This window comes from Eurytemora carolleeae, unplaced genomic scaffold (genome assembly GCF_000591075.1).
Source record: "Eurytemora carolleeae unplaced genomic scaffold, Eaff_2.0 scaffold490, whole genome shotgun sequence".
Classification (NCBI taxonomy): Eukaryota; Metazoa; Arthropoda; class Copepoda; order Calanoida; family Temoridae; genus Eurytemora; species Eurytemora carolleeae.
Genome location: NW_019396962.1, coordinates 128,554 through 142,725, shown reverse-complemented (window position 1 = coordinate 142,725; position 14,172 = coordinate 128,554). Strand labels below are relative to the sequence as shown.

Genomic DNA, 14,172 nt, shown 5'->3' with positions numbered 1-14,172 from the left:
TAAAGATTTACATTTTTTCTGACAATTTTGATAATTTAAATAATTTTGATTTGTTCAGGGCTGAAGCTGAGCAGGCAGTTAAAGGAGAAACAAAGGTGAAAATTATATTTATTTCTTGTATTTTTCTCTCTCAGTTTTTTGCATTTCCTCTCAATGTACACGTGTAACCGTGTACACGTCTACTTTGATTCGTTATACAGTGGTATGCGATCATATCAAGGCAATGAAGACAAATTTTTATATTGAAGTTTTGATTGTTTAACAAGCTTTTTTAATAAAAACTTTCCAAGTAATCAAAGAGAAGCTTTTTAAACTGACTTCTTGTTTATATATTAATCAAAATTGAAATCGAAAGTCGTCTTCTTGTATTGATATAATCACCTACCTCTGTAGGTTACTGCTTCAATGCTCGGGATATCTGAGGACATCTGGCAGAAAACAATCAAAACTTTACAAACATCTTCTTCTACTTCATCTTCAACTCTGAGTGATTCATCTCTCCAATCCCAAACCGGATTTGCTTCAATTCAAGGTGAGTCTTCATAAGTTCATTTGCATAAAGCTATACAGAGGGACATATAAAACTGTGGAATAGCAAGGCGACTAGATTATGAAATAAAATAGTCCAATAAACATAAAACACAGTTGTTCTTTGTACAGAGATAACCAGACAACTAGGAAGACGACTTTTAGACTCAAGTTATGAGTTTAAATAGTACTATGAGCATGGGACACAGCAATAAGTGATTTAATAAGTGCCTAGTAAAACTTTTTCCTTTGTAACAACATCAAACACACTTAATATTTCTATAGAGTCGTCTTTATATTCCTTTGTTTTCTAGTTGTCAATATACCAGACCCACTTCACTTAATAAGTTGATTCTTAAACTACTGGTAAATCAGTTTACTTTATAACAAAATCAAAGGCAAAGAGGATTGCTTAAATGTCGTCTTCATATTTCAAAGTTTTTTGAACCTCACTGTTGCTTAACCTTTGCATTTTGAACTTTCAAAAAACAAATCTGAGAAAGATCTGTTTGTAAAACTTGTAATTACACTAAACAAACAAACATCTAAATGAAGCTTGTTTGCTTTTTTCTCATAATTTTTTCCTAGGTAAAATTAACAAAGCAAAGAATAAAAAGAGATGAAAATACTGAAAATAAGAGTAAAGCCGCCTTTATATTACCCTTTCTGCAAATGTGCTATTTCTCATTTATGTGAGAGTTTAAAAGAAGCAAAATTTCTTTATACCCTTTAAATTCCAAAACCCTTGAAAGTTTAAAAAACGAGCCAAGCTTTTGCCTATTACTTTGATGTTAGCTAATTCTATGTAGCTTTAAGAATAATTTAGAAAATGTTTAAGGATCACAAGCTGCCTTTGGCACTCAAGGACAAAAGTTTCAAGGAACTCAAGCTGCCTTTGGCACTCAGGAACAAAATTTTCAAGGAATCCAAGCTTCCTTTGGAACTCAAAATTCTCAAGGAACTCAAGCTGCGTTTGGAACTCAAGGGCAAAAGTTTCAAGGAACTCAAGCTGCCTTTGGAACTCAGGGACAAAATGTTCAAGGAACACAAGCTGCCTTTGGCACTCAAAATTCTCAAGGAACCCAAGCTGCCTTTGGAACTCAAGGACAAAAGTTTCAAGGAACTCAAGCTGCCTTTGGCACTCAAAATTCTGAAGGAACCCAAGCTGTTTTTGGCGCTCAAAATTCACAAGGAAACCAAGCTGCCTTTGGAATTCAAGGACAAAAGTTTCAAGGAACTCAAGCTGCATTTGGAACTCAGGGACAAAATTTTCAAGAAACCCAAGCTACCTTTGGAACTCAAAATTCTCAAGGAAACCAAGCGGCCTTTGGAATTCAAGAACAAAACACCCTTGGAACACAAGCTGCCTTTGGAATTCAGGGACAAAATGTTCAAGGAACACAAGCTTCCTTTGGAGTTCAAAATTCTCAGGGAAACCAAGCTACTTTTGGAAGTCAAGGTCAAAGTACCCTTGGAACACAGGCTGCCTTTGGAATTCAAGGACAAAACATCCTTGGAACGTCAGGGCAAACCTCTTTTGAAACGAATGGAGGGTTTCCTTCCGGTCAATCTAATTTCCAACAAGGGTCTGGGTTCAGTTCACAGGCTGGGTCCTCTTTTTCAGGTAAACTTTCAAAATCAAAAAAGATTTAGGAACTGTAGACTGTATAGTCTATCTTTCAGTAACCCTCCATTTAAAAGGCATGGTAGATTCACAACGGTACCCCAGAAATCTTTATCTGATAAAATAAGGGGAAAATATCGGCGTTTTTATTTCTTTATTTCTGATTATTCCTCCATTGTTTATACAGCAGAAATGCGTAAGTACTGAAAAAATAGTTTTCAACGAGATTGACATTAATTTCTAATTTATACTTCGACTGACTAAACTTTAAAGATGTGAATCGGCCATTTTGCTCTGTTAACGGTGGGAAATTTGAAATTACGTCTCAGTTCCTTTTAGAACCTTTTTTATTATTTTTTGTTGTCATTAATTGCGCTGCCTTTCTTACGTGTTTAGCACACTTTTGTCAAAATTAAACTGGAATTATTTGCATCAAGTTGCATACTAAAATACAGGGTTAAATATTAATGACTTATTCTTATTTTTAAAAGGCGTGGATATGATTCAATGGTCTGTAAATTTGTAAAAAAAAATGTTTATATGGTCGTTTTAATAAAAATTAAGAAATGAGAAAACGTACAAAAAAAATGTTGATTTGGCAAGAAAAGATAGATTTGAGTCATTTAAATAAAAATAAGTTCTAATAAATATGATATGTTAGATTCCTCGCTAGTATTGGGTGGCGGTCAACTTTCTTCTCAGGATCTTGTTTCACAAATAATATTCGCTCTCAGGCCACAGATATCATCAGCTGTACAATCCGCAGTACAGGTGAAGAATTAGTAACTAACCCAGCAAAATATTTAAAGCTTTAATCATAATTTAAAATTCGGTGTTAAAGATGCTCCAAACCTCACAGAGTAAAACATAGGTTTTCTCTTCAGTTCTAACGTTACAATAACCATCAAAATCGATATTTAAAATGTTAAAAAATCACAAGAAAATTAAGAAAAAACTTTACAAAAAAAGAACATTGGTTGTCAAATGAGAAAAGGGAAACAAACTCTCAGATTAAAATGTGTTAAAAAGATGATTTGTAAATATTCCCTTTATAAAGAATGTTTAAACAGAAAATTACCGCGAAGAAATCTGACCGAATTCAAAGTAATGAATATCTAATTTTTTATTATGACTGAACTTAATAGGATGCATCGTATTAAACTTTTATTTGTCCTTCCACATTCATGAGATTATCAACGAAATAAATTTGAACTTCGTCAAAAAATGGCCAATATAGCAGCAAAGCAGCAAATTTTTCGTGGTTCAGCAATAGATGGTATAAATAAAATTCTGGGTTGGCATGTATATTGTATAAGCAACTTTTTCATTTCAGCAGTCCTCAGCAACCGGAAACAGATTCATTGAACAAAATGGCGTCAAGCGATTTAAAACTGTCTCCAGTGGCATTCAGTCGTCTTCGTTTGATTCTGCGCGTCTAGTTGCTCAAATTGTCGAGCAGCTGAGACCTCAAATTTCAACTGCCGTTAATAGTCTCGTGTAAATAAAGTTTATTGATGACAAATAAATGACCAAAATTAAATTATTTTGAATTTAAAAAAAAGAATTGATGAACAGTTTCCATATTCTTATCTTATATACCGGGTGAACCACAAAGGAAAGACTACCCGAAACTCTTAAATTAGTTCGATTTCAAGGTTGAATTAAGTCTTATACCTGGACTATCGTCATTTTACGGCTTTAATAATCATTTAATTATTTTGTATTTTAGTGCAAATTTCGAGTTATGAGAAATCTAAAACAATTCCTAACTTACATTGTGTTTAATGATTTGAAAAAGAACGAAACGAATATAAAGAAAAAGACAGTTTACATTTGGTGTTAAAACTCGTAGAATGTAAAGTAAGACCCAGAAAACTGAGCAATAGGAAGACGACATGAAAATCAATGATCATGCATATTTGGTGACTATTTTTTTTATTGGTCAAGTGTTTAACTAATCTATAACGTCTTTATTGTTTATGTATCAAACTAATTTATAAGTGAAATGGGTTGATTTACATTGCCAATTGTTGTGTGCCATGTTCATTGGGCTATTTCAAGTAATAATTTTAGTCTAAAAGTCGTCTTCCTATCCTAGAGTTTCCTGGTTCTCATTGTAACTGAAGAAACATTGAAATCGGAACCTTGACCTTTCGCGAGAGTTTGTAGAGGTTAAGATAATATCGTGATATTGATATAAAGTACACTGTCTTAGAGTTCAAGGGTAGAGCACACACAGTGAGAGAAGAACTAAGGAGATAATAAGCATTCAATAATAAAGGAGTATTTATTATATAGGTTCTGGACAGAAAGACTAGAAAATCATATTTATTATTTACTAACTCTAAAAAATATCAAATTGGTAATTTCTATGTCTAATTGGTTTAAATAAATTAAAAGTGTTGAATTAATAATGAATTTTCAAAATTACTAAAATAAATGATGCTATACAAAGCTCATCACTATCAGACGGTCAAGTCTAAAAAATTCTACATTTTTAAAAAGAGGAGACATTTTTAAGCTGGGGGGGGAGGTACTTAAAAGACAAGTTTATTTACTTAAATTTAGAATCTGCGTTTTAGTGGGAAGTATTATTCCGTAACTTCGGAGTCATCAAAAGAAGTTATAAAATTTAGTCTTCTAACCCTACTGATTAAAGAATGCTGCAGACATTTAGTTTTTTATTAAATGTATGGAGCTCTTTATAACTCTTCCTGCATATTTCATGGCTATTTATTTATTTTTACAATTACTAAGATTTAGGTATAATTGTATGAAACCTATTGAAAAATTGTCAAGACGACATTTTGAAATTTCTTTCGATGTATTGGAAGTTTTAGATTAAACTGTAGTTTCTATTCTGAAGCGCTGGGATTGAAGTATCAATTAGATTGAGTTCAACCGCTACTTGTTTTCTCTCTCGTAGAAGAGCATATACGCAGAAGATCTGGACACCTCAGAGTATTTAACCTAAACAGTTTTTGGTAATTTCGTAATCGTTTTCCGATTCAAAACGAAAAACGAAAAAAAGTTTGATTTCGTTTTAAACGCTGAAAATGTTTTCTGTTTCAAAACGAAAAAAATCTGAACACCTCTCAGAGTTTTTAAACTAAAATGTGTTATTTTGTCAAGATTAAATCTTTAATTTTTTGGCAATATCCTATAAATCGACATAAGACATGCAAGGTAGCCGCTGACATACTAGCGCGCCAATTAGAGTAATGTGTTATGTATAATTTGAAAGGTAAAACAATCAGTGATTATATTGAGGATGATAAAAATATAAGAAGTAAATTTAAATGATACTAATAACAATTTGTAAATACCTGCTTAACTAAAGAATCTGAAGTATAAAACCATTTATTTTCAGTCTTGGATCCAATAGGACCTTTCCTAATACAAAAAATAAATATTTTTTTTCAGGAACATTTTATGGAGACATTAAAATACATACTTAATAAGTGATTTAAGAACTTACTATTAAGGATATTTACTATGAAATAACATTAAATACTCCTTCGTATTGATTTAATGTCGTCTTCCTACTCTACAGTTTGCTGGTTCTGAAGGAAAACTAACCTGTAAGTAATATAATGCCCTGAATCTATTCCACCAGAATGAACAATTACAGCTCTCAGGCTGTATAAACTTCCTAAACCTCCACTGCTAGTTAATCCCAAATCTACAACTGCACCCCTCGCTGAAATACGAAAACAAATTTAATTTTGAAACCTTTATTTTTTTTTGTCATTTTGCTCTCATTTTAAACATGAATCTTCTCGGGTTTTAAGATGATTAAAGGGACTGAAAGCACAATTTCAAGTGACCCTCCATACAAAGATGACAATGCCTGATCTACAGCGGTTCCCTTGAAACCTTAATGTGATCAAAAATGTTGAAGATAACGTCGTGTTTTAAATTCGAAAAGTGGTTATTTCTAATAATTTCTCACTTGCTTCTTAAAAGCAAGAAATGTGCAAGTCACTTTCGCAGAAAACAGCAAACGAAAATTAACAGTTTTAGAAAAACTAAAACATGGATATCTAATTATCTATTTCATACTTGATCAGACAAAAATTTTAAATTGTAAATTGGGCATTGCCATCTTTGCATGGAGGGTTACTTGAAATTACGCTCACAGTTCCTTTTATAACATTTAAATGAATATTAAAAAACTTTTTAAATCAAAACATCAAATAATTGTATCATAACTGTTTTGGGCAATTCAAGCAACTAATGCGGTAAAATATTCCTAAAACTAGATCGTTCTTGAAATTAGCTCTAAATACGCTGTACGCCGGCGAAAACTTATCTATGGCTTGTTTTAAGTACAAGAGTGCAAGAAGGGGGGAAGGAGTAATTACATCTCATGTTTACCTTTCAAGTTATTAATAGAGTTTTGTTTTATTAGCTGAGTGGAGTAAACATATTTCTCCATACTTAGAACCGGAGGAAACTCTACAAATTCATGACGCTTAAAGGGCTGTCCTCCACCAAACCCTAAAATTGTTAAGAATTTTAACATTTTAACATATTTGGCTCAAAATGCATGTACATATATTTTTGCAATTGAAAAAACAATTAGGCATTTTCATATATTATTTAAAAAACACTTCAGAACGAAACTGTTCTTTGATAAGATAAACAAAATTCTTTAGTCCGATTTCTCAAGAATTAGAAAAATATCATTTTTTTCAGAACTTCAAAGCCGAAAAACTTCAAAAGCCTCTGTAAATGAAAATTCAATCATTACAGATTTATTTCAAACTAGATATTAAATAAAAAAGTTATATTTAGGCATCATGCACTTTATTCAACGTTGTGCATTTTTATCTAAGTTTTGGAATGTAAATTCAAATTAAGTACAGTACTGTATTTACTCTACTGTAATGTTCTGCACCGTACCGTAACGTACCATACTGTACTGTACTAATAGATTTATGATAGTTTTGTTCACATTAACCCTGAGGAAGAAACCCAACGAGTTACGAGTAGTCGGGCGTAGAAAAAGACTGAGATCTGTTATACGCCAACTACGTGTAATTCTTTTGGGCTTCTGCATCAGGGTTATTGATAACGAAACACACATAAATCTTGAAAAGACGACATCTATTGTCCAATCGGTTATTTTAATTAATCTATGACTGTACTGTACTATACTGTACTAAAATGAACTGAGCCGGAATTTTTTCAAATTTACGGTCGTATTTAAGACGTCCTAAATACGTCTCCGTACTCTATAGTGTTTTTCCGCTAGATGTCTCCCGTTAGTTATTTTCGGACAGACAGACTTACTCACGTCGTGTTTACTCACATAATTTCGCCGTGAGTTAACCTTATTATAGATGTCAGCACCTGCACACAATACAACTTTAAAAACACAGGGATAAAAAATAATCACAATTTTATTAATACAATTCAATTAAAAAAAGTCAAATTTTAATCCGATTTTGATAAAAACTAAATAAAAAATTTAATAATCTGTAGTTTTATTTTACGAAAATTATTATAATCCATGAATTCTTGAGAATTTAATATTTTTGAAAGTCATCAATAAAAAGCATCCCTGAAAATGTATTCATGCAGTGAATTGAACAGCTTTCTATTTATTTTCGTCTATAGGGGTCGCGCCATGTTACAGTTTATGGTCAGACACTAAATGTTGTAGAAAATCCCATTTAGACAGTACTTAATTCCTCCGTATTTAGAACGTTAGTAAGTGGAGACGTCATATGTTTGCAAAAAGTACGGATGAAAAAATTCCGGCTCTGTATTGTAATGATTATTACCTGTTCTCTGAATATGTAAACAAAGACATTCAGGAAGTTTCCCGAAAGTTAATTGTTTTATTAAATTTTGTTCTTTACTTTCTCCTTCCACACTCTCCTATAAATTACAATAATAAAACAAAACATGCATATACATGTTCCCTATAGCCGGCCAAACGGCTGAACCGAATGACTGAAATTCTTTGTAGATACTAACGGGTAATGTGTGGGTGACATGGGTTGAAAAAAATCGATTTTTTTTGGTCATTTTTTATTGTTATTCCACGGGCAAAGCCGGACATTTCAACTAGTTAGTTATAACAGAAGAAATTTCGAAAAATGCTTCGCCGCAGATATTCTTCTGGAATTTTATACTAATACTTTGTGGGAGACGATATTTCCTCTAACCTGAGATCCGCCAAACCAAATATTGTTAAACAGTATCGTGTGAATCTGATACACTTTTTTTCCGATTCTATTGTGAACTTAGAACTAAATATTCAAGTTGAGTCTATCCTAGCCTCGTTATTTAGAGACCGTCCTCACGACCTCACGAACTTAATGCTTATAATATTTTTCTTCTTAGCAAAAATGCCCGAAACCAGGAATATAGGGATTTTTTTACCTTAGAAATAAACATCTGAAGAAGGGTCTCTAAGGTTACAAATCCAAAAACCTAAATGAAAAACAAGAATAAGAGAGGTTCTAATGGGAGTTTGAAGGAAGTCAATGCAAGGTTGGCAAGCCCATCCAATATTTCTACAGTGTTACCCACAAAGCATAAGATTGTAAAGACGACCTTCATCACAGGGCTGAATTTAGTCTTCCGCCTTAAAAATAGTTTTGTCTAAACTTGACGAATGATTAGGCAAAGCAAGGAAGAAGTTTATGGTTGCGGAGAATCATGCTTTTTAGGAAACGTACAGTTTACATTCCGTACGGTCGTCTTTAAAGTCTCATCCTTTCTGGGTAACCCTATATTTCACTGTTTTATTACATAATGTTTGTGTCTTGCCCTAGCATTGGTAATATTCAATTTTTGAAAAGATTAAAACAATGTGTCAACTGTGTGTCAATTGGTTTCATAAGGCTAAACTTGACAGTGGAAAGGCAAGACCCCATTCTAAAAGATGTAAATTGTACTTCCCAATAGCTTTTCCCAAGCGGCAACTTCCCAAGGGTATTTTCCCAAACAGCAACTTCACAACTGTGCAACTTCCCAAGTCTGTTATGGCCGCAACGCTTCGCCTCCTAGCCCATCCTAGCCGCAGCGACCCCCATTGCAGCCTGTAGCGCCTAAGAAGGCCTAATCTAACCTTTGGGAAGTTGCTGCTCGGAAAATCGCACATTTGGGAAGTTGCTACTTGGGAAATTGTCATTTAGAGAAGTCGCTCTTGGGAAAATGTCTAGGGGAAAATATTAAACACCATTAAAAAATGTTTTTAAAAACTAAAAATAATGAAAAAACCTTTACCTGGGTTGGAAGGTTGAGAGTTATATTGTTAAAGGATGAATATTTCACTGGAGAACTATAAAAAGAGTTTAATATTAAATAATTATCTACAATCTACATAGTAGGATATGTTATGATAATAACATTTATGGTGGTTTCAGTTCTACATTAATGCAATGAAAAAAATCCAAAATGATGATGTCAAATTACGTAACGGTTTTCTGCTTTCTTATTTTCCCTGTTTTGAATACAGATTAATTTTACCTTGATTTTCCAGCGTTATTTGATAATTTATTTGTTAATAGACCAGTGAGAGGAGATATTTCACCCTTAACCACCAAATTTCAATAGTTATTTTCATTTCAAATTCATAGTTATCAAATATTTTCACGCCAAAAATAAATAGATATGAAAAAATGTTTTACTTATCAATTTTTGTGAAAGATTTTTTTTAACCTTCAAACGGAATTCATACCAAAAACTCCTGGGAATCGGAACTTTCTAATCCGTAAATCAAGATTTCACTTTAAAATTATCTTATCAGTTTAAAAAAGATCTGTGTACACTGCACAGTGCACAACTGTTGTGTTTCATATTCATTGGATTAATTAATATCAGAAAATGAGTCCAACAGTCGTCTTTCTATTCCACAGTATTATGGTCCTCACCGTAGGAAGCAAGAGTAAACGATTGAAATATTCCTTGTTAGCTAGAATGGGATCTAGAGAAGCAGGAATAAGTTCCCCAAACTTGTTAAATACACCAGAAGATGATCTTCTATGTCGTCTTCCTGGTAATTCCTAAAATGGGTTCAGGTTAATTCACCTTTCTTCAATACCGTTTGCTTTTAAACTTTTATATATAAAATAATTTAATAAAAAAAAGTCTATTTAAGGGACTGTAGCGTAATTTCAAGGAACACTCTTTATACACATTTCTTGTTAATAAGAAGCAATTGAGAAACTCACAGAAATAAAAACTTTTCGGGTCAAAAAAAAAAGGTTTCAATCAATAGTATATTTGTGAATCGGGCTTTGCATGGAGGGTCACTTAAAATTACGCTTACAGTCCCTTTACGTCTGTTGTAAAATTTATTATTACTATCAAATACTAATCAGGTATACTTAAGTGTCTAAAGTTGTGTTGTGACTAAAAGTGTGAAAAAGCCTAGCAACGATTTCGCGATAGCTTTGCTACGAAATACTTTAATTAAAGAGAAAACGCATAGCTTAAAAATTAGGTCTTCAGAATGTTGGGTGTACCTCTTTTTAGAGATTATTCTATAATTCTCATTATTGTTGGTTAGATTTACAATCTGTTTTACTTTTATGGGTTCTGTGATTCCTAGCCCTAACCTGCCCTTGACTTCGTAAACTGGTTTTTTTTGGTTAATAATAAGAAAAAATGAAAAAACCTTCCTTTTCATCCCCCCTTACCCCAAGGGAGTGTTCCTAACCTACCCTTGATTCTGTCACTGGCGAGGTATCTCGAGATATCGACTGTGAAGGACGCGGCAACAATCTCTCTCTGCTGGCACGTTCAGGGGGACAGGACATCCCCCTGTGAAACACCCTTGAATCATCCTTGTCTTCCTCTTCCTCTTCATCAGATACTCCCAGGTTAGATATATCAAGGAGAGAAGCATGACTGGGTTTACTTCTACTGCTCCTGAAAAAATTAGAAATTCAAAAATCCAATATCAGCAAACTATTACCGTACCGTACCAAATAATAATTGAATTCCTAATTTCTTTTTTTAATTCTCAAAAACTAAGTCTTCTGTATTTCCATTCTTTAAATGTAACTACGAACCATGTTAAGAAACTACTGTTTAAAGTACAATTTCTTGTGTACACTCAGTGCTCATCTTTTAGCTACTTAATCTTGGTTCTTTAATAAATCATCCTTCAAAATGTTCCACACTCTTTAAACGCAGAAAAAAAAACAATCAAATAAAAAAAGTAATTTTTCTTACTTTTCTTTCATCTCTTCCTCCAGAGTTGTCATTAGAACATTCAGCATCTCGTGGGCATCCTGCTCCTCCCTTCAAAACAAAACAAACAAAAATAATGATTTTTCTAAAAGGTCCATCGCCTTCCCCCCCCCCCTGACTTGTAATTTACAACAGATGCGCGAAAATGTAATGAAAATGAAAAATTAACAGTAAAATTTTTGCAATCCATGTCAGACTCAAAACTTTTTGAAGATTCTTAATTGCGTTTTCTTAGAGAAATGGCTCACCTGTTAATAATCCATCCATGGGCCCGAAGAGCATGCAAGACAAGACTAGGATTGTAGGGGTTAGAGTGTTCACCGCTATCTAGAAATCAGACTAGTATTAAGATTAAGATGTATATTGTGCGCCGCTATCTAAAAACCAGACTAGGATTGTAGGGGTCTAGATGAAACTTCTATAGGGTAGGATGTACACCGCTATCTAGAAATCAGACTAGGATAATAAGGTCTGGTTGTAAACTTCTATATTGAAATCAGACTATGATTAAAGGGTGGACGGATATACGTCGCTATCTAGAAATCAGACTAGGTTTATAGGGTCTGGATGTACGCCGCTATTTATAAATCAGGATGTACGCTGCTATTTAAAAATCAGACTAAAATTGTTTTCAATAAACGTAATAAACTAAAAAATCTCTCTTACCTAAATTATTTAAAACTGCCAAAATTTTGCACATACTTCCTTTCAGGGTTCCATCATCCTTTATCCGTGTACTACCCTAATCAGAAATCAAGGTTTGAAATTCGATATTTTTGACAACATTTATTGTGATTGTGAGTGATAGTGATAACGATTGTGATTGATTGTGAAGATTGTGATGGTAACCGTAATTGTAATTGTAATTGTAATTGTGATTGTGATTGTGACTGTTGTAAGATCTGGAGATCTTTATATGACTATTGTTCAGGTTGATTCACGAAGCATGAGACTCTGCAAGTGTTCCTCCAGAAGCATTCAAAGATCTAATACTACAATACAATATCTACAAATATTTATTCTACATTTATGAGTTTTATCCTGAAAACTATATTTATTGGACTTTTTAACCTGAGAACAAGAATTTTATATTACATGCCTATATATGTACTCTCAAAGTTTACTTTTAAGAACTTATATTTAAACAAAGCCTAGCCTATAAACTTATCTAATGGCCCTTATGTTTCAGAACATAATGGGATAGATTTTATTAAAAGATTGTCCTGTTAGCTCCAGGTTGTGCACTCAAGGTTTACTAAACATCTAAATAATTGTTTTATGATTTTCAACGAACATTAAAGCTCTATTCAAAACTGAGAAATCAATCGATGTTTATAAAAGTGAATTCAGTTAATAATCTCGTGTCACCACCTGTTCTACCTGAACTCTGAACTTTAAATATAAACAGGTGATCAATTGAGAAACTCCAGTTAAGCTGACTTGGAATTTCATCTAACTTTCGGTTTATCTTTAGATAAGCCTGCTGATCAACTCACTATCCTCGAACCTGGTCTTCTCCCCCAGGACGGATGGATTTGTTCCTCTGATCTGAGTTGCTACTCAGATCCTCGTCATCACAAGCCTGCAGTAGCTGCCATCTCTCCGCCGCTGCTGCCATCTCTCCGCCGTTGCTGCGATCTCTCCGCCGTAGCTGCTATCTCTCCGCCGATGCTGCGATCTCTCCGCCGTAGCTGCCATCTCTCCGCCGTTGCTGCGATCTCTCCGCCTTAGCTACCATCTCTCCGCCGTAGCTGCGATCTCTCCTTGGATGAAGTAAAACTACGCTTCTCTCCAAACCCAACAGCTTGAAGATAAAGCTTAATTACAAAAGGTGAAGATCAACAGATTGAAACTAATCACTCAAAGGATTAAATGAACTAATTTAATCTCGTTCAGATATCTCCTCTATCAACCCTGAGTGCAAGGTCAACTCCTTTAAGCTGATCTCACCTGTACCTTCTATTCTCCAGTCTCTGTCGGGATAACAATAGTTTCTTGTGATGAGTGTGAACTACTTTTTCGAGTTGTGAACAATTGAAAACACATATTTAAAGTTAAAGACTATATCTTTCAAATGAACTCACCGTGATATTTTTAGTTGTGTACGAGATATGTTGGCTAAAATCTAAAGAGCTATTAACCTCCGGCCTAATCAACTTTGTAAGTGCATTTTTAAATCACATTAATACGTCATGAAATATTCACATTACACACCTGGAGCAAATTTTATTGGCAAACTTTACATTTTACGATTTATTTAATATTCATAATATAAATAATCTAACCGTGACTGATTTTGTGTTTTTCAGTTTCACGGCTTAGAGCTATTGTTCCTGTATCTATAGACTAAATAAATAAGATTAAGCAAGACTCTAGTGTATAAACGAGGTGCGCTGGTGAAAGATGTATCTTAATGTTAATAGTATGAATACCTGTGGATTTAAGGTATTGGTATTCTTGGTTCTATCGTAGACCTTGAAAATGGCACAAAAGGTTTGTTTTAATCTAAATTTTGAAATTCAAGTTTTTAGATGTTCAAATTTTTAGAGACTCTGAAATTAGAGAAAATATATGTTTAATAACGAACACTAATGAAAGATTAAGACTTCAGAAACGATTTACAGAAATGATTTTTTTCCTTCATAATTCTTTCTATTCCAAGTCGTTGAATTTACATTCCCAAAACTTGATTTAAGACAAACTACGCTATTTGCCCTGATTAAGGCCATTACAATTTGGTTATCATTAAAGTATCATCCTTTGTGGGTAACCCTGTATAGTGTATTTTCTTTTTACAAGTTTCTGTT

General features: G+C 33.3%; 2 protein-coding genes and 1 long non-coding RNA gene across 3 annotated transcripts; 2 read left to right on the top strand and 1 right to left on the bottom strand.

Annotated features, from left to right (window-relative positions):
* The first annotated feature begins 55 nt into the window (after positions 1-55).
* On the top strand, positions 56-3,692 carry LOC111710550 (nucleoporin NUP116/NSP116). The gene is made up of 5 exons (XM_023484657.1): positions 56-95; positions 394-532; positions 1,367-2,152; positions 2,814-2,923; positions 3,486-3,692. The coding sequence occupies exons 2-5, from the start codon at positions 406-408 to the stop codon at positions 3,651-3,653; spliced, it is 1,191 nt and encodes a 396-aa protein (XP_023340425.1). The 5' UTR covers positions 56-95; positions 394-405; the 3' UTR covers positions 3,654-3,692.
* A 1,128-nt stretch (positions 3,693-4,820) lies between these two features.
* Positions 4,821-12,119, bottom strand: LOC111710551 (ubiquitin carboxyl-terminal hydrolase 30 homolog). The gene is made up of 13 exons (XM_023484658.1): positions 12,032-12,119; positions 11,614-11,692; positions 11,348-11,416; positions 10,834-11,041; positions 10,075-10,173; positions 9,638-9,702; positions 9,395-9,449; positions 8,546-8,596; positions 7,942-8,038; positions 6,530-6,652; positions 5,732-5,852; positions 5,479-5,545; positions 4,821-5,122 (listed from the first exon to the last, which is right to left on the bottom strand). The coding sequence occupies exons 1-13, from the start codon at positions 12,063-12,065 to the stop codon at positions 5,057-5,059; spliced, it is 1,134 nt and encodes a 377-aa protein (XP_023340426.1). The 5' UTR covers positions 12,066-12,119; the 3' UTR covers positions 4,821-5,056.
* On the top strand, positions 12,034-13,735 carry LOC111710552 (uncharacterized). The gene is made up of 4 exons (XR_002767077.1): positions 12,034-12,123; positions 12,297-12,615; positions 12,716-12,773; positions 12,840-13,735. It is a non-coding gene; the product is annotated as an uncharacterized LOC111710552 (long non-coding RNA).
* Positions 13,736-14,172: the final 437 nt, after the last annotated feature.

Excerpts from the sequence above, each read along its gene's own strand:
- LOC111710551 (XM_023484658.1), bottom strand. The coding sequence starts at position 12,065 with ATGTGCAAAATTTTGGCAGTTTTAAATAATTTAG. Across the intron at positions 11,417-11,613 it reads CATGGATGGATTATTAACAG|GGAGGAGCAGGATGCCCACG; the intron begins GTGAGCCATTTC and ends TTTGTTTTGAAG. Across the intron at positions 9,703-10,074 it reads ATCCCATTCTAGCTAACAAG|GGTGAAATATCTCCTCTCAC; the intron begins GAATATTTCAAT and ends TTGGTGGTTAAG.
- LOC111710550 (XM_023484657.1), top strand. The coding sequence starts at position 406 with ATGCTCGGGATATCTGAGGACATCTGGCAGAAAACAATCAAAACTTTA. Across the intron at positions 533-1,366 it reads CGGATTTGCTTCAATTCAAG|GATCACAAGCTGCCTTTGGC; the intron begins GTGAGTCTTCAT and ends AAAATGTTTAAG. Across the intron at positions 2,924-3,485 it reads CTGTACAATCCGCAGTACAG|CAGTCCTCAGCAACCGGAAA; the intron begins GTGAAGAATTAG and ends TTTTCATTTCAG.